This window comes from Pavona decussata, unplaced genomic scaffold (assembly GCF_977016875.1).
Source record: "Pavona decussata unplaced genomic scaffold, jaPavDecu1.1 SCAFFOLD_195, whole genome shotgun sequence".
In the NCBI taxonomy this organism is placed as follows: Eukaryota; Metazoa; Cnidaria; class Anthozoa; order Scleractinia; family Agariciidae; genus Pavona; species Pavona decussata.
The window spans coordinates 887,176-909,392 of NW_028145604.1; the positions used below are offsets into that span (position 1 = coordinate 887,176).

At 39.6% G+C, this 22,217-nt stretch overlaps 2 protein-coding genes and 1 non-coding gene across 5 annotated transcripts in view; 2 read left to right on the forward strand and 1 right to left on the reverse strand.

Moving 5' to 3' along the window:
• Trnas-aga (transfer RNA serine (anticodon AGA)) lies at positions 1-74 on the reverse strand. Its single transcript has one exon. It is a non-coding gene; the product is annotated as a tRNA-Ser (tRNA).
• A 3,426-nt stretch (positions 75-3,500) lies between these two features.
• Positions 3,501-22,217, forward strand: part of LOC146461613 (uncharacterized) — a 58,083-nt gene continuing 39,366 nt past the window's right edge. The window contains exons 1-7 of one of the 3 annotated variants that reach the window (XM_085086412.1): positions 3,501-3,642; positions 5,205-5,231; positions 5,351-5,980; positions 14,782-15,411; positions 16,844-17,473; positions 18,061-18,690; positions 21,370-21,999. In XM_085086412.1, the coding sequence (XP_084942538.1) occupies positions 3,591-3,642; positions 5,205-5,231; positions 5,351-5,980; positions 14,782-15,411; positions 16,844-17,473; positions 18,061-18,690; positions 21,370-21,999 (3,229 nt within the window). In that variant the 5' untranslated portion in view covers positions 3,501-3,590. The remainder of the gene's footprint in view (positions 3,643-5,204; positions 5,232-5,350; positions 5,981-14,781; positions 15,412-16,843; positions 17,474-18,060; positions 18,691-21,369; positions 22,000-22,217) is intronic. The other 2 variants (XM_085086413.1, XM_085086414.1) reach the window with 2 other exon arrangements.
• Positions 6,547-8,769, forward strand: LOC146461614 (uncharacterized; the record flags this gene model as incomplete). Its single annotated transcript, XM_085086727.1, has 3 exons — positions 6,547-7,199; positions 7,809-7,930; positions 8,037-8,769. Coding segments are annotated over 3 exons (801 nt in total), but the record flags the coding sequence as incomplete, so codon positions are not given.

Sequence of the window (22,217 nt, forward strand, 5' to 3'; positions counted from 1 at the left end):
AGTCCCAGATGGGATTTGAACCCACGACCCTCCGTGATCTAGTCGGATGCTCTAACCACTGAGCTACTGGAGACTCTATGGTGAGCAAGGGTCTAGATCACGGAGGGTCGTGGGTTCAAATCCCATCTGGGACTCGCATTTTTTCCGAGTCTTTGTTTCTCCCTTATTCACATTTATATCTTGTTGTTGTTGTTTGTCCCTTAGTACATTAAAAAAAATACAATTAATGAAGATATTAAATTTATGCTATTCTGACTATGCAAAGTCGTATTGTTGAAGCTGTTCGTCTCACAGTTTTTCCGCTACATTGACCAGGATAATTCTTTTCGTATTCAACACGTTGATAAAAAAAGTACAGTTTTATTGCAGAAAATTTGAAGTGGGTCTGTACAGGCCCGCAAATGATCCCGGCCCGCAAATGATCCCCGGACCGGAAATGATCCCCAAATTGGACCGCAAATGATCCCCGGACGGGAAATGATCCCCAAATTGGACCGCAAATGATCCCCGACCGGATTTGGTCGCCTCATGAATAATTATAGAATGGAATGGACTCGGGAATTTGGACATTGCATTTAAACTTTATATACTTCATGTTTTTTTCTTATAACGCAACAATCATTTTATTTAAAACGCTTTGCATACAAATTTTACTAGTTTAAAAATTACAATGTAGCTGTTTAGTGCAACAACAACAACAAAAAAAAACAATTGTCCTATAAACTGGAACATACATGTATATTTTTTACTTGAACGATTACAACGCCAAAAATGGGTACGAATTGTACGAAAATCCTATATATATTTTTTTAAATAGGCCTAAAAATACGAAATGAATCTAAACCGTGCAACCGAAAGGCCGTTAACTGGAACAAATATTAAACAAGTCCATTGAAACTGTTTTTGTTTTGGTTATTTTTTCGATACATCTGTGAAACCCATGATCAAATGAGAACAAGCGGAGACGAGAATTTAAATAGTCCTCTATGCAAACACAACAAACATTAAGAAGCGGGTTATTGATGACTTCAGCAAGTTTTTTTTTTTTTTTTTTTAAAAAGAAGACTGAAATTGAATTGCCTGTTTAATGATGATTCAGAATGGCAAACAACGAACTCAACCGCACCATTTTCCCAAAGAAACCTCGTTTGAATTACGAACTTATGTCGCTTTCGCAAGTGAATCCCACGTGCACAGGTGGTCCCAGCTCAAGCTGTGAGCGATGATCATCTTGTGACGGTCTCTTGTGCAATAGCGTCACGGCCCAAGCACGTATGGGAATGTTTTCCCATACTTGCGCCGTGACCACTATTGCACTTTATAATCGGGTTTAGGAAGTAGAATTACTGTAAAGTTCTTAGAAGCAAGGGATGTCACTTTTATTAAGAACTTTACAGTATTTCTACTTCGTAAACCCGATCGTGAATATTCCCATACAAACTGTCATATTTTCGCAGTGACAGCTATTGCACAAGTGATAATCGCTCACAGCTTGAGGTTGGGCCACCTAAGCGTATGTTGGACTGTCGAAAGGGTTCCGATAAAGTTTGTTAATGGCACGACACCTAGATCAGGGAGAAAAATTCAATTTCGTTTTAAAAGTTAAGTATCTTATCTAACATTTCTAAAACAGAGTTTTAAAATCTTGAAGCAAGAGCGAATTGTGAAGGAAAATGTATTTTCAAATCAAGGGTTTCATAATCTCCGAAACTGAGATTTCTTTTCTTAGGCCCTGGCTTCTTCCGGAATTTTATCCACAGGCTCTTTTCGTTTTTTGATGACTTTTCCATGTGGGAAGCGCGAAGAATATAAAATTCGAAGTGAGAAATTTTCTGCAGGCGAGATGTAAACAAAATATGCTTATTTCTGAAATAAGAGCTGCCGGATGAAGCGTTTTGCCGCGAAAATTCCTCTGGGGCGTCTCGCACTAAGAAGATTATGACACCTTTTTTATTTATTTACTTTTATATGGAAATACGTTTTCCTAAATATCTCGCGCTTTTTTTAATATTTTTCAATTTTTTTTTCAGTAAATGTTAGATAAAATCCCCAAATTCTATTTGGTCGAAAAAAATGTTTTTTTCACTTTTTCACCCTATCGAATCCAGGAAGTACCCTTAAAATCAATAGCAATTATTTTTTGTCCAAAAAGTAAATATTGCCAGGTTAATTTTGTCTTTTAGCACAGTACGTTTACCGGTTTTTATTGTTGCCTGAGAAATTTGTCTTTTCCTCATATATCCGTGAACTGGCATGGTGTCCAGGCCATTCCTTCGTTTTTGCAGTACATTTTATTAGAATCACTTCCGGTCCGGGGATCATTTGCGGTACAATTTGGGGATCATTTCCCGTCCGGGGATCATTTGCGGGCCGGGATCATTTGCGGGCCTGTACAGGTCTTTCTTTGTTACATATTCAGTTCTTCTCCCAAGAACACGAAATCACGTTTATCACGTAGATTATGTATCGCAGTATACCACAGAAAAACTATTGTGTACGGAATATTGAGTGCAGCATGACCATATTTGGAGATATTTGTTACCATGTGGTGAATAGTAAAAGAGCATATTACATGGTCCTTAGCCCTCTGACTGCGCAAAAGGTAAATTATTTTTTGGCGAGTGTTTATTGAAAATTAAAGGTATAAGTTACAGCTGCATAATATAGTCGTCTGTGTTTCTTTCTCACCTTCAAAACTAAAAGTGAGTAAAATTCGTGCAAAATATCATTAAATGTGAACATTAGAATTAACAAATATTTAAACAAGTGTGTTAAACTGATAATTACGAGGCGAAGCAATTAAGCTCTCGCATTAAGCAGTTGAGTTTGCTCACAGTTTTTCCGCTACATTGACCAGGATAATTCTTTTCGTATTCAACACGTTGATAAAAAAGTACAGTTTTATTGCAGAAAAATTGAAGTTGGTCTTTCTTTGTTACTTACACTTCTCCCCAAGACACGAAATCACGTATATCGTTTCTCACAGTATATCACGTATATTGTTTCTCACAGTATATCACGTATATCGTTCCTCGCAGGATATCACGTATATCGTTTCTCGTAGTATATCACGTATATCGCAGAAAAACTGTTGTGTACAGGAGACAAATATTGAGTGCAACATGACTATATTTGGAGATATTTGTTTCATGTGGTGAACAATAAAAGAGCATATTACACGGTCCTTAGCCCTCTGACCGCGCAAAATTATTTTTTGGCGAATGTTTATTGGAAATAAAAGGTATATGTTACAGCTGTATAATATAGTCGTCTGTGTTTCTTTTTTCACCTTCAAAATTAAAAGTGAATAAAATTCGTGCAAAATATCACTAATTGCGAAGTTTAAAATAAGAATTAACAAATATTTATGAGAATGATGTATTAATCAGTAAATGACACAGGCATACTCGGAAAAAAATCCGAGTGGGCCTATCAGGAGTCGAACCTAAGACGTTCCGATTATAAATATTTAAACAAGTGTGTTGAACCGATAATTACGAGGTGAAGTAATTAAGCTCTCGCATTAAGCAGTTGGAGTTTTCTCGCAATTTGCTCTATTGTGTGAGTTTTGCGGCTCTAATCCATCTATCATGTTCGCGTTATGCTTACTTCTGCTGACTGCTGTTGAGTTGAAGGCACAAGGTAGGGTATTATTATTATTTGTGACTTCCTACTTAGTTTTAGGATTACGAAGCGTTTTTTATTAGAAAACTGTTCAGTGGCCTGGTTTGCCTTTTAAATTTTAAATTTCCCTCCAATAAGAAAATCGAATCTCGGAAAATGAAATTCCTTGACAAGTAAAAGTTAAATTAATCACTGTATTCAATTGTCAATGGCACGTAATTAACGCCAAGCACTAACTGGGGACGAATTGAAATTTGGAAATATTGAGGTTTTAGTAAAGCGGAAAACCGGAGTATGCGGAGAAAATCCTCTCAAGCAAGGGCGAGAATCAACACATATGACGCGAGCCTGAGTGTTAGGCAAGTACTCTCACCACTGCGCCATCCCTGATCCACAGTTATTCAACAACTGACTTTTTTTGCATCAAACAAACAACAAGTGAGCGTTTTCGTTTGAATACGTGACGAAGTTCAATGCAGAAGTTAAATCTTCCTTTTCAATTCAATACTCAACTTCACAATTTAGTCGGTGGTGATAAATAATTCGAAACTGCATCTGTCTTTTTAGCAGCAGTTCCCTTACCAATAAGACGAAACAAAATTGATGAAGTTAATTTAAAAAGATTGATGGTCTTTCATGATAATGATCATTTCCCTAAGAAAACCAATAGAAATGTTGCCAAAATGGGCTGTTTCGAAAGTTCAGCCTGTTTAATTGAATGTTCTAATAACACAAGACACAAATGTACAGTAGAGGAAATCATACATGATGCAAATCTAGAAAAGATCGCACTTACAGATAAGTTGCTTGACTTTTACGTTTTAATAATAAAACATTTACGCATTGTTAGTATTCTTCCAATGTTAATGTATGCGTAACTTTGAACACCTGTTTCTCTTTCCGTGCCTAATATCACAAAACAATTAACAATTATTGGAGGAAGTTAAGCAAAATATTGTGATTTGTCAGTGGCGAGCAGAGACACTGCAAATCACGATATTTTGCGATAACCAAGTTCAATAATTGTTGTATCATTCGATCACCGAGTTTGTTTTTCATGAAGCGATCTGCCACTTTTATGCAAGTGCGTGGTTTCAATTACGCATGAGCAAAATATTATTTGACTCAAAATAGTAAGCAAACCAGAGTTGGACAGTATTGCGCATGCGCAGACCATTATTTGTGGGCAGTTATTTGCAGGTCACGTGATTTGCTCTCGGCCAATGAAAAGGAGAGAAAAATACATCGAATTATAAATTTGGTTGTTTGATTATTATTCGCGACCGATTATTTTCCGTAACACTTGTTTATAAAGTTGATCAAATGAAAATGGACAATAAACGAAAGTAATCTCCAAATCACGCACAAATTCCCTTTATACAATATTTAACAGAAAGGCACAAATACCTTAAATGATAAAGACGAGAGGAGAGAATGATTTATAGATCCGCCTTTATGTCAGATTTTGCAGCGGACAATTTTTACAAGTTTCTGGGCAGATTTCCCATACTCAGCAATCTTATTTCTCACAAGCAGTTTTTGTTTAAAGTTAAGGGTATTTTTGTTTTATACTCGAACAGGTGACGCATGTGGAAGAGATCCAGAAGGTTAGTGAAAAACTAAGATGAATCTATTGCCAAGATTGGCGATTTAGCGTATTATTTGATAAGCGTACATTGACCGTTTTCCTCAAAACCTCTTTTACTAAATTACTTTCCTTATCAAGTTCCAGATCTTGTCGCCTTTTTCCCTCTCGATGTCGCGTGTGGTACCAAAGAGAGCAAGAATCGTGTAGCCCAAGGGGACCCCAGTGAGGTAAGACTGGCTCCAGGCCCTGATGGTAAGGTTAACGGCTCTTACGAATTTGCTGGAACCGCAGACAGTTATATCGAGTTTCCTAACTCTCAAAGTGGACCTTTGGATGTGCGCTACTCAATGACGATGCTCTGCTGGGTGTACTATAATGGCCAAGAGGGACCTCTCTTTAACTACAAGACGAGTGGACCCTGGGGGGTGCACCTGTGGGTGATTGGTGCTGGCCACCTTTTTGTCCGCTTTACCCACCGAAATTACGCTTTTACAACCGCCTTAGGCAGCACACCTCTAGCTGGTGGATGGAAGTTTGTTGGTGCGTCTTATGACGGCGGTTCTGGTAACGCAAGGCTGTGGGTCAATGGAGCCGTGGTTCAGACATTGAACATCGGAGCAGGTCTTGATCTAGCCACACAGGACAACATCAGAATGGGAGTGAAGACTGGTGATGGAAGGAACTTCAAAGGAAGGATCGCTCAGATGCAAGTGTATAGCAGCGCCTTAAGTCAGGAGCAAATAGAGGGAATCTACAAAAGGATTGAAGGTACGACTGTTGTCATAACAACAAAGTAATTATTTTGTTTTTGTTTCTTCGACACTCCATCGAAAACTGTTCTATTTCGCACACAATCTTGACCGTCTGTAGACCAATAATTTTTGACCATAGGCCTCTTGAAGACAAACTCTAAGCTAAGATTAAGGTAGATCTTTCTGCTTAATTTGTTGCGTTTTCAGTACGAGCACTAAATTCTCTTTAAAATGACACCACAAATGATATCCATGTGTTTTCTTTAATTCGCCTGTTCGGTTTTCTATAAGAGAAAAGGACACTGAGATTAACGCTAAAATAATAAACGCTTGAAAAGAAAAAAGTTAAAGAAGACATTGCGTGTCCAGCAAAGGAAAACTTCGCTTTCGTGATAAATACCATTGAAATATGGCCGAAAGGTTAAAATATTAGCACGAACCCTGTAATCCTGAAGGCTTTCTAGAGTAATAATTACAGGCTCTTTTCCTAATCCCTACACACTTATCGAGCGAACCAAGCTTTTTCTCAGCTCATGCAACGAGTGACATTATATTACGCCAAAGGACTTCGTGTATTGAATTAATTACTTTCCTTATCAAGTTCCAGATCTTGTTGCCTTCTTCCCTCTTAATGCCGCGTATGGTACCAAGGAGATCAAGAATCGTGTAGCCCAAGGGGTCCCCAGTGGGGTTACTCTGGCTCCAGGCCCTGACGGTACAGCTGACAGCGCTTACAAATTTGATGGAACCGCAAACAGTTATATTGAGTTTCCCAACTTTCAAAGTGGACCTTTGGATGTGCGCTACTCAATGACGATGCTCTGCTGGGTGTACTATAATGGCCAAGACGGACCTCTCTTTAACTACAAGACGAGTGGACTTTGGGGGGTGCACCTGTGGGTGGTTGGTGCCGGCCACCTTTTTGTCCGCTTTACCCACCGAAATTACGGTTTTACAACCGCCTTAGGCAACACACATCTAGCTGGTGGGTGGAAGTTTGTTGGTGCTTCCTATGACGGCAGTTCTGGTGACGCAAAGCTGTGGGTCAATGGAGCCGTGGTTCAGACATTGAACATCGGAGCGGGTCTCGATCTAGCCACACAGGACAACATCAGAATGGGAGTGAAGACTGGTGATGGAAGGTACTTTAAAGGAAGGATCGCCCAGATGCAGGTGTATAGCAGCGCCTTGAGTCAGAAGGAAGTAGAGGAAATCTATAAGAGGATACAAGCTGCGTAGGTTAGAATGCAGTTCATCTTTTTCAGTCTTAAGAATCACATCCATTGAAATAAAAAGCGGTCTAACGAACGTAACCATGACAGAAATTTTTTGCTGAACAGCACTTTTTTTAAATTTATCCATAAACTTAACTAACAATCGGAATCACTTCATTCAATTCAACATGATTAGCGCAACAGGGAAGACATGAGCATGGCTGTCGGAGTTTGGAAGAATCTAAACTGCAGTATAGAAAACTAATTTATAATTGGCCGTAAAGAGTGTTGAACGGCTGCTTTGCCCAAAGAAAAACGCAAATGGCCACCATTTTAAAGTTGAGAAGAAGAGAGACCTTGACAAAACCACTGTTATTGTCCTATGAGTAGGCACTGCAATATTATCGATCACTGAAAGATTTCATGTTACACAAATTTCTTGCGCGAATGATCGGTTGCATGGAATGTGCGCTTCACTTACATTTACTTCGAAATATCTCCCTACGTCATTTTAGTTTATCTGGTACCCAGATCTCCCACGTAAGTTTCACCATAGACTAAGCACTGTAATATTATTTATTTATTTATTTATTTATTTATTTAGTTATTTATTCTCACTTGTCTTTACAGCCTGAGCCGGCAGAGAAGACCAGTTCAGAAATTAACCACCAAACTAGCTGAAAGCATTGGCTGTAAAACTTGTATTAGCTATAAATCGCAAAATAAATTCATTTCAAAACTGTTCAATATTTGTAGTACTCTTTGTGAGAAAAAACTTTCCCGTGTTGAGAATGGTGGGTTATTCAGTCAGTAGCACGAGCATACAAAGAAAAAAGAAATCTACGTTCTCCCAATAAGGCCTCCTCACTTTGTTCAACATGTGAGCAAACGCCACTAAACTTGGCAACTGTTCGTGAAATTGCTTTGTAAGGAATTTGTTGTGATGGAAGTAATGTTAATTAAATGGCGTTGACATAAACTATATCGACAGGCAGGTTTTCCGAAATTGAAACATTCTTGAATGAAAAATAAATCTCCTACGGTAATTTATGTCCCTTTAGATTATTTGGTATTTCGCTATTGGTTTTGATCATTCTTTGGTCACACTTGGTTGATTTCTGAATTCGGGGGAATAAAAAATATAAATTATTTGATCCCTGTGATATGAAGGCGACCGTTTGAAGATTATGACGTAATTAGCACGTTACGTCAGCTGACTAGTTTCTGTTGCGGGCTTCAAAGGAAAGTTCCCCATCCTACGCTATGCCCTTCCCCTAAACCCAGATCGAGGGGCAATAAAAAGCTCGATATAGATTGGGCCGAGTTAAAAAGGAAACGTGAAGTAATTTAGGCTTTATTCCAACTTAATTTACTTACATAAACACCTCTTTCAAATGTCTGCCATTTAATTTAAAAGAGGACGATATTCGTGTAAATCAGATCCTTTCCCTTTTAACTTCGAATTAATAATACTCTTCACATGAGGGTGTAAAGCTCCCTGAAGACGGATATACTAGATACAGTTGGTAATCTCTTAGAAAATGTGCAACGCCTTTATCGCGACGTTGTAGGATGCATTGTTCTTAACCAAACCAATACGTGTTCAGAAATTTTTCGCTACCACGATTGAAGATAACCGGAACAATTTCCTACCTTGTTCAAAATTACAATTGCATCGAACGAAGCGAAATCAAAACCAACCGTGTCTTGGTCGCACGCGTTTTCCCGCGCATGACACCGGTTACACGCATTTGTTTCATTGCGCTTTTACTTTATTGTTCCTTATTTTCGTGGGACTTGTTTTAATTTTCGGGATTTTAAATCGCCAAATCAAAATTCCGCAAAAAAATTTTGCGAAAGCCCTTGGTGTGAAATCCTTTATTCAAATTAACCGTCAATTTACATGATTATCACGATAATTTGTCCTTCTGTGTACCTTGTCCTTTTTTTTTTCGTTACTCGTGAATGACGAAGGGAAAGAAAGCAAGAGTCACCGAGCTAGTAAAGGACGAGACAACTCTTGTTCCAAAGACCTCAATTTGAAGAAATTGTAAGCTGAGAGTTTCGTTTTGTTCAGTCATAACAAAACATTGCTTTGTGAAATTTTAAAGGGAACCTCAACTCCGACAACAAATTGACGGTAAATTGTCGGAAATAGTGTCTAAATTATAAATTTTAGTTTAAAAAGTAGAAATAACATTCAAGTGCGCTAAAAAATAGATATAATTATCGCCTATTTTCGATTTTAAATTTCCCGGGCGCCGCCATTTTGGATTTCATGACGTCATACGGTTGCCGCTATTGTGAGCAAGCAGAACTTCTTTTGTGTGAAACAATAGAACAACCGTATTACGTCATGAAATCCAAGATGGCGGCGCCCGGGAAATTTAAAATGAAAAATAGGCGATAATCCAAATTCTGTTTCGTCCGACACGGAAAGAGTATTTCCTTGTTTTCCATCGAAATATGAAATTAGATTGTATCTTCAACAATTTTACGTTAATTTATTTAAGAGCGGAGGTTTCATATGCCAATCTTAATACTGCCATTTTGTTTAGTACCTTCTAACATATTTTTTTTTGCCTAATCACGAAATTCCCTGTTCCACTGTCGCGAGATTAAGTTCCATGTAAACTTAGTGACAACCAGGTACGTGCGGTTATCATTACAACGACCAAATTATTTTGGTTTTTGCTATTTTTTCGACACTCAGTTGAAAACCGTTCTGTTTTGGCATGGTGTTTTGATCGTCTGTCGAACAAGAATTTTTGACCAAGGCTCTCTTATTGCTTTTTCGGTACGAGCAATAAATTTCCCTTAAATGACATCAAACATGATATTTCTGTGTTTGTTTATTTCGACTGTTTAGTTTTGACCGCTGAGCGCGGTCAGCGGATGTTGACCAAGATGCCTATGGATTTCTGAGCTCCGCTAAGTTTCTATATATTTATTAATATTTTCTTTTTCGTATTCTTACATGTTTGCTGTTTTTGTTGTGTGTGCTTTCGTTTTCTTGTACAACCATTCTACAATGCCTGAGTCAGTTACGTCTGGCTTAGTTATAACCTTTAATTATCACTACTATTATCTATTATTTATTCTTATTTATTCACTCATTTATTTATTTAATTGTGTGTGTGTGTGCAAGCTTATTAACTCTATATTGTCAGTTTAAGTAGCCCGCCTAGAATAGCTCTGCTAACTGCGGGTTACAAAGACCTTTTTTCAGTTTTGTAAAAATAAAGTTAATGTTGTTGTTGTTGTTGTCAGTTTTCTATACTAGAAACTGACGCCGAGATCTGTGCTAAACAGTAAGGGCTTGGAAGATAAAGGGCGGGTGGCATCGAAAACCGTTGAAATCTGACCGAAATGTTGAAATATTAGCAAGGATCCTGGTATCCTAAACGCATTCCAGGTCAATAACTACAGCCTCTTTCCCAGATTCCCAAACACTAATTGAGAGCACCAAGCTTTTTGTCACCTTGACATGCAACGAGTGACGTCATATGCGCCCCAATGACAAGTCAGGACGGGGGGGGGACGTGGTTGCAAGTTCTAAACATCAAAACCTCTTGTACTGAATTAATTACTTTCCTTTTCTTGTTGCCTTTTGCCCTCTCGATGCCGCGTTTGGCACCAAAGAGATCAAGAATCGTGTAGCCCAAGGGGTCCCAAGTGGAGTAAGTCTCGCTCAAGGCCCTAACGGTATAGCTGGCAGCGCTTACAAATTTGCTGGAACTGCAAACAGTTTTATCGAGTTTCCCAACTCTCAAGGTGGACCGTTGGATGTGCACTATTCAATGACGATGCTATGTTGGGTGTATCATAATGGCCAAGACGGACCTCTCTTTAACTACAAGACGAGAGGACAATGGGGGGTGCACCTGTGGGTGATAGCCGGGCAACCCTTTGTCCGTTTCACTAGGCGTGATTACTCTTCTACGACCCACTTACTCCACACACCGCGCGCGGGTGGATGGAAGTTTGTTGGTGCTTCTTATGACGGCTATTCCGGTGACGCAAAGCTGTGAGTCAATGGAGTCGTGGTTCAGACATTGAACATCGGAGCGGGTCTTGATCCAGCCACACAGGACAACATCAGAATGGGAATGAAAAGTGGTGATGGAAGGTACTTCAAAGGAAGCAAATAGAGGTAATCTACAACAGGATGAAAGGTACGTCTGTTTTGTTTGATTAACAGTCAATCGAAACCGTTCTATTTTGGTACAGTGTTTTGACTGCCTGTCGAACGAGAAGTTCTGACCAAGGCTTTCTTGAAGACAGACTCTAAGCTAAGATCAAGGGAGCTTTTTTTGTCTACTTTTTGGGCGAAATCACATGTTGGGCAAAATCGTTTTTGCGATGAGAGCTCAAAGTAGATAAACTTTGTTTCCTAAGATTTATTACAGTAATTAAAGGTTATTATTGCAACTTATCATATTATGAAAGTGAAGGGTTATCGTTTATAACTAGCGTATTAGGAGGTTTGAATAATCTGTATTCTCCAGAACTAACAGCTACAAGACTTGCAAATTCACCGTGTCCTCCGCACTGGGTTTCGAGCACAGCTTGGGGTGCGAAAAGTTCGCATCAGAAAACTTTTGAGAAAATTATATTTCTTCGTTTGTATTTCATAGTTTTTACCTAATTATCAAGAGAAGTTGATAGAAGAACAAAATCTATCTTTTAGATGAAAATTGAAAACGAGGATCTTAGAGAGAGTCGCTCTTAATAATCCTTTTCGCTCGCAAGTCCAAAAATGCAGTTGGTATTCTCTTAAAAAAACTGCAGTGTCTTCAACGCGACATTTCAGGATGCACTTTTCTTAACTAAACAACAGACGATGAGAAATGTTCTGTCACGATTTACGTTCATCCGAACAAAGGATTCTTGCCTCAATTAGCCAAGTCAGTTTTCTATCAAGTGCATACAAGATACCAGAATCAAACGCAAATAAGAGAATGTTCCCCCTCTACACATCCCGATTGAAAAACTGCTTTTTGATTTGCAGAGTACTGAACAGCGAACGTTGAAACAGGTCAAAACCTGAAAAATAAAATGGTTTCCACAGCAGGAAATCCGAAAATGTGAAGTGCCATAATGATTTGTTTTAGCACCCTCCTTTCAATAAGCGTTCCCCTTTGTAATAAGCGATCCTCTCTGAATGAGTATTTGTTCCTATTCCTAGCACCCTTCCAGTTAAGCACCCCCATTGCATAAGTGCTCCAATTCCGCTAAGTGCCTTCTGTTTCAATAACAAGTACCCCACTGTCTGGTTTCATAATATGGTCTAGGATGAACCGCAGTCATTTCACTTACTTTCCATTCTTGAAAGGAATTATATATCTACTGTCTTATCTAAAAAAATACAATTAATGAAGACATTAAATTTATGCAATTCTGACTATGCAAAGTCATATCGTTGCAGCTGTTCGTCTCACAGTTTTTCTGCTACATTGACCAGGATAATTCTTTTCGTATTCAACACGTTGATAAAAAAGTACATTTTTATTGCAGAAAAATTGAAGTTGGTCTTTCTTTGTTACATTATTCTTCGCCCAAGGACACGAAATCACGTATATCGTTTCTCGCAGTATATCCGGTATATCGCAGAAAAACGGTTGTGTACAGGAGACGAATATTGAGTGCAACATGACCATATTTGGAGATATTTGTTACCATGTGGTGAATAATAAAAGAGCACACTACACGGTTCTTAGCCCTCTGACCGCGCAAAAGGTAAAACATTTTTTGGCGAGTGCTTATTGAAAATAAAAGGTATATGTTCTCCTGCAGGTTACAGCTGCATAATATAGTCGTCTGTGTTTCTTTTCTCACCTTCAAAACTAAAAGTGAATTAAAGTCGGGGAAAATATCATTAACTGTGAACATTAAAATTAACAAATATTTAAACAAGTCTGGCGAACCAATTATTATGACGTGAAGTAATTAAAATCTCGCATTAAGCAGTTGCGTTTGCTCGCCATAAATCACTTAACCGCTAACTGTTGCTCTATTCTGTGAGGTTTTCGGCTTTAATTCATCTATCATGTTCGCGTTATGCTTACTTCTACTGACTGCTGTTGAGTTGAAGGCACAAGGTAGGGTATTATTATTATTTGTGACTTCCTACTCAGTTTTACGAAAACAAAGCGTTTTTATTAGAAAACTGTTCGTTGGCCTGGTTTGCCTTTTTTTTTTTAAATTTCTCTCCAATAAGAAAATCGAATCTCGGAAAATGAAAGTCCTTGACAAGTACAAATTAAATTAATCATCGTATTTAATTGTCAATGGCACGTAATTAACGCCAAGCACTAACTGGGACGAACTGAAATTCGGAAATATTGAGGTTTAAAAAAAAACGAAAAACCGGAGTATCCGGAGAAAAACCTCTCAAGTAAAAGCGAGAATCAACACTCCACATATGACGCGAGTCTGATCCTGAATGGGAGGCGAGTGTTCTCACCACTGCGCCATCCCTGCTCCACAGTTATTCAACAACTGACTTTTTTTGCATCAAACAAGCAACAAGTGAGTGTATTCGGTTGAATACGTGACGACGTTGAATGTAGAAGTTAAATCTTCCTTTTCAATTTAATACACAACTTCACAATTTAGTGGTGATAAATAATGGGAAATTGCAACTGTTTTTTAGCAGAAGTTCCCTTACCAATAAGACCGCCGAAACAAAGTTGATCAAGTTAATTTAAAAAGGTTTATGGTCTTTCATGATAATGATCATTTCCCTAAGGAAACCAATAGAAATGTTGCCGAAATGGGCTGTTTCGGAAGTTCAGCATGTTTAATTGAACGTGTAATAACACAAGCCACACATGTACAGAAGAGGAAATCATACACGATGTAGAATTTTTACAAGATTGCTCATACACGATGCAAATCTAGAAAAGATCGTACTTACAGATAAATTACTTGACTTTTACGTTTTAAAAATAAAACATTACGCATTGTTAGTATCATTCTAATGTTAATGTATGCGTAACTTTGAACACCTGTTTCTCTTTCTGTGCGAAATATCACAAAACAAATTTGTACCATACCTTGTGCCTTTGATTATAAGACGCGACCGATTATTTTCCGTAACACTTGCCAGACCTGTCAGTCTAAAGTTCATCAAATGAAAACAGAAAATAAACGAAAGTAATCTACAGCTCACGCACAAACTCGCTGAATACATTATTTCCTTCTTGTCTACGATATTTTAACAGAAAAGGCGCAAATACCTTAAATATTAAAGACGAGAGGAGAAAATGATTTATAGATCCGCCTTTATGTCGGATCTTGCCCCCGACAATTTTTGCAAGTTTCTGGGCAGATTTCCCATACTCAGCTTACACCACTTTTAATGTTACACTTAAACTTTATTTCTTACAAGCAGTTTTTGTTTAATTAAAGTTAAGGTTATTTTTGTTTTACACTCGAACAGGTGATGAATGTGGAAATGAACCAGAAGGTTAGTGAAAACCTAAGATGAATCTATTGCCAAGATTACTTCATTTATCTATTATTTAGGGTAATTATTTCATCAGCGTACCTTAACCCATTTCCTCAAAACCTGTTGTACTAAATTACTTTCCTTCCTAAGTTCCAGATCTTGTCGCCTTTTTTCCTCTCGATGCCGCGTTTGGTACCAAGGAGATCAAGAATCGTGTAGCCCAAGGGGTCCCCAGTGGGGTAAGTCTGGCTCCAGGCCCTGACGGTACAGCTGACAGCGCTTACGAATTTGATGGAACCGCAAACAGTTATATCGAGTTTCCGAACACTGAAGGGGGACCTTTGGATGTGCGCTACTCAATGACTATGCTCTGCTGGGTGTACTATAATGGCCAAGACGGACCTCTTTTTAACTACAAGACAAGTGGACACTGGGGGGTGCACCTGTGGGTGGCTGGCGCTGGTTACCTTTTTGTCCGCTTTACCAAGCGCGATTACTCTCTGACAAACGGCTTAGCCAGCACACCTCTAGCTGGTGGATGGAAGTTTGTTGGTGCGTCTTATGACGGCGGTTCTGGTGACGCAAAGCTGTGGGTCAATGGAGCCGTGGTTCAGACATTGAACATCGGAGCAGGTCTTGATATAGCCACACAGGACAACATCAGAATGGGAGTGAAGACTGGTGATGGAAGGTACTTCAAAGGAAGGATCGCCCAGATGCAGGTGTACAACGGGGCCTTGACTAAGGAGCAAATAGAGGGAATCTACAAAAGGATTAAAAGTACGACAAGACAAACTCTAAGCCAAGGTAGGTCTTTCTGCTAACCTTAGTTTATTGCCTTTTTAGTCAGCGAGCACTAAATTCTCTTTAAAATGACACCACAGTCAGACCCAGGTTAAGCCCCAGTTCCATTGCGAAGACATTGCTATTCCAATTACTGAAGATCTTGAAATGCAGGGAGTTACAGTAAATGACAAAATGAAATTTGAGAAGAACATAGGCAAAATATGCCGAAAAGTCTCCCAGCAGATTGCTGTACTTAAGCAAATGAAAAAGATTCTTCCATTCGAAACAAGAAAGTGTCTTTACCTCGCATTTATCATCCCTCATTTTAACTACTGCTCGCAGAGACATGGCATTTCAGCAACAAAAGTGCCATTGCTAAGCTACAAAAAGTTAGAGAGCGTGCCCTCGGTTTTGTCTTTAACGAAAAACAAAGGCCCTACTCTGAACTACTCAACAAAATAGGTTTACCATCACTTGAGAATCAACACCTCGCAAAAATAGTTTGCACAGTTTTCAATGCAATTAATAATGAACATGCACCAAAATGCATAAAAGAACTGATCGGTCTTAGAAAAAATAAATACAATCTTAGAGGAAGTGACATTTTAAAGCGACCAAAGGCCAGCACTACAACTTATGGCCTTAAATCGTGAAGGTTTACGGCACCAAAACTCTGGAACTCATGACCTGACTCAAGCAGAACAGTTCAAACTTACGAGGCTTTTAAAAACAGTATCAGAACACTAGATCTGGCAGGTCTATTATGATCGAGTGAGCTTTTCACATAATACGAATTATTGTAGTTTTTATATCCATTTATTTTTTTATTGTAATTTTTGCTTTACGTATGATGATTAATTTGTATTAGAAATTTAAACTTTACCTAGTATGCCATTTGATGTTTTTTTTAATATGTGTTAGTTATTTTAATCATTTAGTGTGAAATACCTGTAATACCTGTAAACTAGCAGGTGAGGCTAGCTTGCTGGTCTCACAAAAGCTAAGCGTATTTTCACAATAAACTGCTATCCATCTATCTATCTCTTCTTTAATTCGCCTTTTCGGTTTATTATAATAGAAAAGGACACTGAGATTAACGCAAAATTAATAAGCGCTTGGAAAGAAAAAGGTTAAAGAAGAAATTGCGTGTGCAACTAAGGAAAACTTCGCTTTCGGAATGAAAACCATTGAAATCTGGCCGAAAGGTTGAAAAATTAGCACGAATCCTCTAACTCTGAAGGCGTTCTGGACTAATAACTACAGGCTCTTTCCCAGGTCCCCACACACTTATCGAGTAAATCAAGCTTTTTCTCAGCTCATGCAACGAGTGATGTTATATTACTGTGCCAAAGGACGGGTGTGGAGGTGGTTGCAATTTCTGAACGTCAAAACCTCTTTTACTGAATTAATTACTTTCCTTATTAAGTTCCAGATCTTGTCGCCTTCTTTCCTCTCGATGCCGCGTTTGGTACCAAGGAGATCAAGAATCGCGTAGCCCAAGGAGTCCCCAGTGGGGTACGTATGGCTCCAGGCCCTGACGGTACAGCTAACAGCGCTTACGAATTTGCTGGAACTGCAAACAGTTACATCGAGTTTCCCAACTCTGAACGAAGGCCTTTGGATGTGCGCTACTCAATGACGATGCTCTGCTGGGTGTACTATAATGGCCAAGACGGACCTCTTTTTAACTACAAGACAAGTGGACACTGGGGGGTGCACCTGTGGGTGGTTGGCGCTGGCCACCTTTTTGTCCGCTTTACCAAACGAGATTACTCTTTTACAAACGCCTTAGTCAGCACACCTCTAGCTGGTGGATGGAAGTTTGTTGGTGCGTCTTATGACGGCGGTTCTGGTGACGCAAAGCTGTGGGTCAACGGAGCCGTGGTTCAGACATTAAACATCGGAGCGGGTCTGGATCTGGCCACACAGGACAACATCAGAATGGGAGTGAAGACTGGTGATGGAAGGTACTTCAAAGGAAGGATCACCCAGATGCAGGTGTATAGCAGCGCCTTGAGTCAGGAGCGAATAGAGAGAATCTACAAAAGGATTAAAGGTATGACTGTTGTCATTACAACAGATTTATTATTTTGGTTTTTATTTCTTCGACACTCCATCGAAAACTGTTCTATTTCGCACAGTATCTTGACCGTCTGTCGAACAATAATTCTTAACCAAAGGCCTCTTGCAGACAAACTCTAAGCTAAGATTAAGGTAGATCTTTCTGCTTAATTTGTTGCTTTTTCAGTACGAGCACTAAATTCTCTTCAAAAATGACACCACACATGATATTCATGTGTTTTCTTTAATTCGCATTTTTTGGTTTACTATGTGAGTGAAGGACACTGAGATTAACGCTAAAATAATAAGCGCTTGGAAAGAAAAGGTTAAAGAAGAAATTGCGTGTCCAGCAAAGGAAAACTTTGCTTTCGCAATAAATACTATTGAAATATGGCCGAATGGTTGAAATATTAGCACGAATCCTGTAATCCTGAAGGCTTTCTAGACTAATAACTACAGGCTCTTTTTCCGATACCCACACATTTATCGAGCGCACCAAGCTTATTCTGAACTCATGCAGCGAGTGATGTTATTTTATGCCAAAGGACTTCATGTATTGAATTAATTACTTTCCTTATCAAGTTCCAGATCTTGTTGCCTTCTTCCCTCTCAATGCTGCGTATGGTACCAAGGAGATCAAGAATCGTGTAGCCCAAGGGGTCCCCAGTGGGGTACGTATGGCTCCAGGCCCTGACGGTACAGCTGACAGCGCTTACGAATTTGCTGGAACCGCAAACAGTTATATCGATTTTTCCAACTTTCAAAGTGGACCTTTGGATGTGCGCCACTCAATGACGATGCTCTGCTGGGTGTACTATAATGGCCAAGACGGACCTCTTTTTAACTACAAGACAAGTGGACACTGGGGGGTGCACCTGTGGGTGGCTGGCGCTGGCCACCTTTTTGTCCGCTTTACCAAGCGCGATTACTCTTTTACAAACGGCTTGGTGAGCACACCTTTAGCTGGTGGATGGAAGTTTGTTGGTGCTTCCTATGACGGCGGTGCTGGTGAGGCAAGGCTGTGGGTCAATGGAGCCGTGGTTCAGACATTGAACATCGGAGCGGGTCTTGATCTAGCCACACAGGACAACATCAGAATGGGAGTGAAGACTGGTGATGGAAGGTACTTCAAAGGAAGGATCGCCCAGATGCAGGTGTATAGCAGCGCCTTGAGTCAGGAGCAAATAGAGGGAATCTACAAAAGGATTAAAGGTACGACTGTTGTCGCTACAACAAAGTAATTATTTTTGTTTTTGTTTCTTTGATACCCCATCGAAAACCGTTTTATTTTTCACAGTATCTTGACCCTCTGTCGAAGAATGTTTTTGACCAAAGGCCTCTTGAAGACAAACTTTAGGCCAAGATCAAAGTAGATCTTTCTGCTTACTTTGTTGTGTTTTCAGTTTGAGCACTAAATTTTCTTTAAAATGACACCACATATGAAATTCATGTGTTTTCTTTAATTCGCTTGTTCGGTTTTCTATAACAGAAACGGACACTGGGATTTATGCTAAATTATAACCCACCCATTAATTTTTGCGTGACTTAATTGGCTACTTTACGTCATGTGGTGCAAATTCACAGGACGGTTATCACGCATTATAATCCATCAAATATTTTCGCTTGCGCGCGATTGGTCTAAACGCCTCACGTGACCGAATATACCCCAGCTAAAACTGGGGAATATCCGATGATATTCCCTAAGTGATATTCCCTAATTTCAAAAACTTCAAGGCGCGTCAAGTTTGCAATTAAAATTAATGTCAAGGTTTGCTTTTGTGACAGAATGAGAGATAAACCTGCTGGTCGATAAAGCAGTATCAGAAAACAACATGCGCTCTAAACGTTTTTGACGGTAAACTGCTCTTAAACGAAATGTTCAAATACTCAAGCTCGTTGCTACATGTTGCGAAAAATATTTGAAGGATAATAACCACAATAGCCTCTATTTGGCTTTAAAAATATGCTCAGATATTTGCCCTTGGACATTATCTGCTCCTCGAAGCCCACAGTTTTCCTCGAGCTTCGCTCTCGGAAAACTGTTCGCTTCTGGGAACAGAAAATGTCCGCGGACAAATATCTGAGCATATTTTCGCGCCAAATGGAGGCAATTGTTTATATTACCCCCACCTGCGTCGATATTTGCCCTCCTATTATTTCCGTTGAAAAGAAACAAAGCCAGCGGAAAAAAGCCAGCTCTAAAGTTTCACCTTTTCATCTTTATTATTTTACATGGAAGAAAAACAAACTCGTTTTGTAGATTTCCAGTCATGTTTACAACAAAAAGCTTGCTGCAAATGCTGTTCTGGAAAGTACAAAAATGTCAACGAAACATGCTGTCAACGTCTTTGAAGGTGACGAAAGTTACAAGTAGACTTTCAGATTTAGTCCTACGCAGACTGAGTCAGTTTGTCACATTGTGGTCCTTGTTTACGTCAATCGCGCGCATCTGCCATCAGACCAGCACTGGCTTTTTTACGAGCGGTTTTCGCACGATGTAAAAATGAATAGGAGGGTTATAAAATAAATAAACCCCTTTCTGGTTGTTGGTATTGGTTGATAATGTCCTTGGCTGAGAGATTGTCCTCAAAATTTCATATTTGCCCTCGAAGCTTCGCTTCTTGGCCAAATATTCATTTTTCGGACAATCTCTCAGCCGCAGACATTATCAGCCGACATACCAGCTGCCTGAAGGGGTTTATTTACTAAATAGTAAGCGCTTGGAAGGAAATTGGTTAAAGACGAAATTGCGTGTCCGACTAAGGAAAACTTCGCTTTTGTAATGAAAACCATTGAAATCTGGCCGAAAGGTTAAAAAATTAGCACGAATCCTCAAATTTTGATGGCATTCTAGACTAATAACTACAGGCTCTTTAGGGACCGATCGTTTATTACGTCCTTGGGGGGGGGGGGGTGGTTTTCTAAAAAAAATCGAGTGTATGAAAATTTTACCCCCCCCCCCTAAAAAAAGTCTTTCAAACAAAAGTTTTACCCCTCACTGCAATGACAGTTTGAAAATTTTACCCCCCCCCCCTCCCATAAATGGCCTGGTGGTTGAATTGTTGAGAAGTTCCTGGGCACAACGCTAGGTTACATGAGGAAATCGCTAGCTCTCTGAATCTGAACTGGCAAGAGAAACAATCAGAAGTTAGGCGAAATTAAGTACAGGCAAAAAAAAAATAATTAAGGTAATTAATTAACTTCTAAGTGCACTGAACTTACTTAAGGTACTTACTTAAGTTAAGTAAGGTAATTCACGTACCTTAGATCATCTCTTCAATGTCTTGAAAATAACGATGTTTTGTTATTGCTGGAGTCTATTCTTCAGTCGTCAAAAGAAGGTACACAGAAGGTAAAGCAGCACGGGGTTTGAGAGCAGTACAGGAGCATTTGATCTCTATTCGTCTTCTAGTCAAATTTTTTGCCCAGATAAACAAGCCTTCAGAGATAAACTGCTTGATGGAATACACGGTTTGCCTGTCTATGTCATTACTCAACCCATTACGTGCAAGATCTTTGTCGCTCTGGAGAATAGTAGCGATATGGAGACGTTTCTAGTCGATTTTACCAACTCTATGATTGATGAGAAGAATAATTGCTAAATACATTTAGTTGGTACCTTTTGTATGTCTTAAAATTTTACCCCCCTCAAAAAGAGCTCTTTTAAAAAAATTACCCCCCCCCCCCCCCTCAAAATCCAGGACGTAATAAACGATCGGTCCCTTACCTGATCCCAAAACACTCATTAGGCGATAAGGCAAAGCAAACAAAGCTTTTTCTCAGCTCATGCAACGAGTGACGTTATATTATGCCCAGGGACGGTGGTGGAGGTGGTTACAAGTTCTAAACAGCAAAACCTCTTGTACTGAATTAATTACTTTCCTTATTAAGTTCCAGATCTTGTTGCCTTTTTCCCTCTCGATGCCGAGTTTGGTACCAAGGAGATCAAGAATCGTGTAGCCCAAGGAGTCCCCAGTGGGGTACGTATGGCTCCAGGCCCTGACGGTACAGCTAACAGCGCTTACGAATTTGCTGGAACTGCAAACAGTTACATCGAGTTTCCCAACTCTGAACGAGGGCCTTTGGATGTGCGCCACTCAATGACAATGCTCTGCTGGGTGTACTATAATGGCCAAGACGGACCTCTCTTTAACTATAAGACGAGTGGACACTGGGGGGTGCACCTGTGGGTGGTTGGCGCTGGCCACCTTTTTGTCCGCTTTACCAAGCGCGATTACTCTTTTACAAACGCCTTAGTCAGCACACCTCTAGCTGGTGGATGGAAGTTTGTTGGTGCGTCTTATGACGGCGGTTCTGGTGACGCAAGGCTGTGGGTCAATGGAGCTGTGGTTAAGACATTGAACATCGGAAAGGGTCTTGATCTAGCCACACAGGACGACATCAGAATGGGAGTGAAGAGTGGTGATGGAAGGTACTTCAAAGGAAGAATCGCCCAGATGCAGGTGTACAGCAGCGATTTGAGTCAGGAGCGAATAGAGGGAATCTACAAAAGGATTAAAGGTACGACTGTTGCCATTACAACAAAGTAATTATTTTGGTTTTTGTTTCTTCGACACTCCATCGAAAACCGTTCTATTTTCCACTTAACAAATCGACGGCAGTTTTCTATGGTCTATACTCTTATAGACCATAAAGTGACGTCAAAAAATGTTCAAAACTCAAGTGGAACCACGAGCCGCAGGCGAGTGGTTTCACTGCCAAGTTTTGGACATTTTATG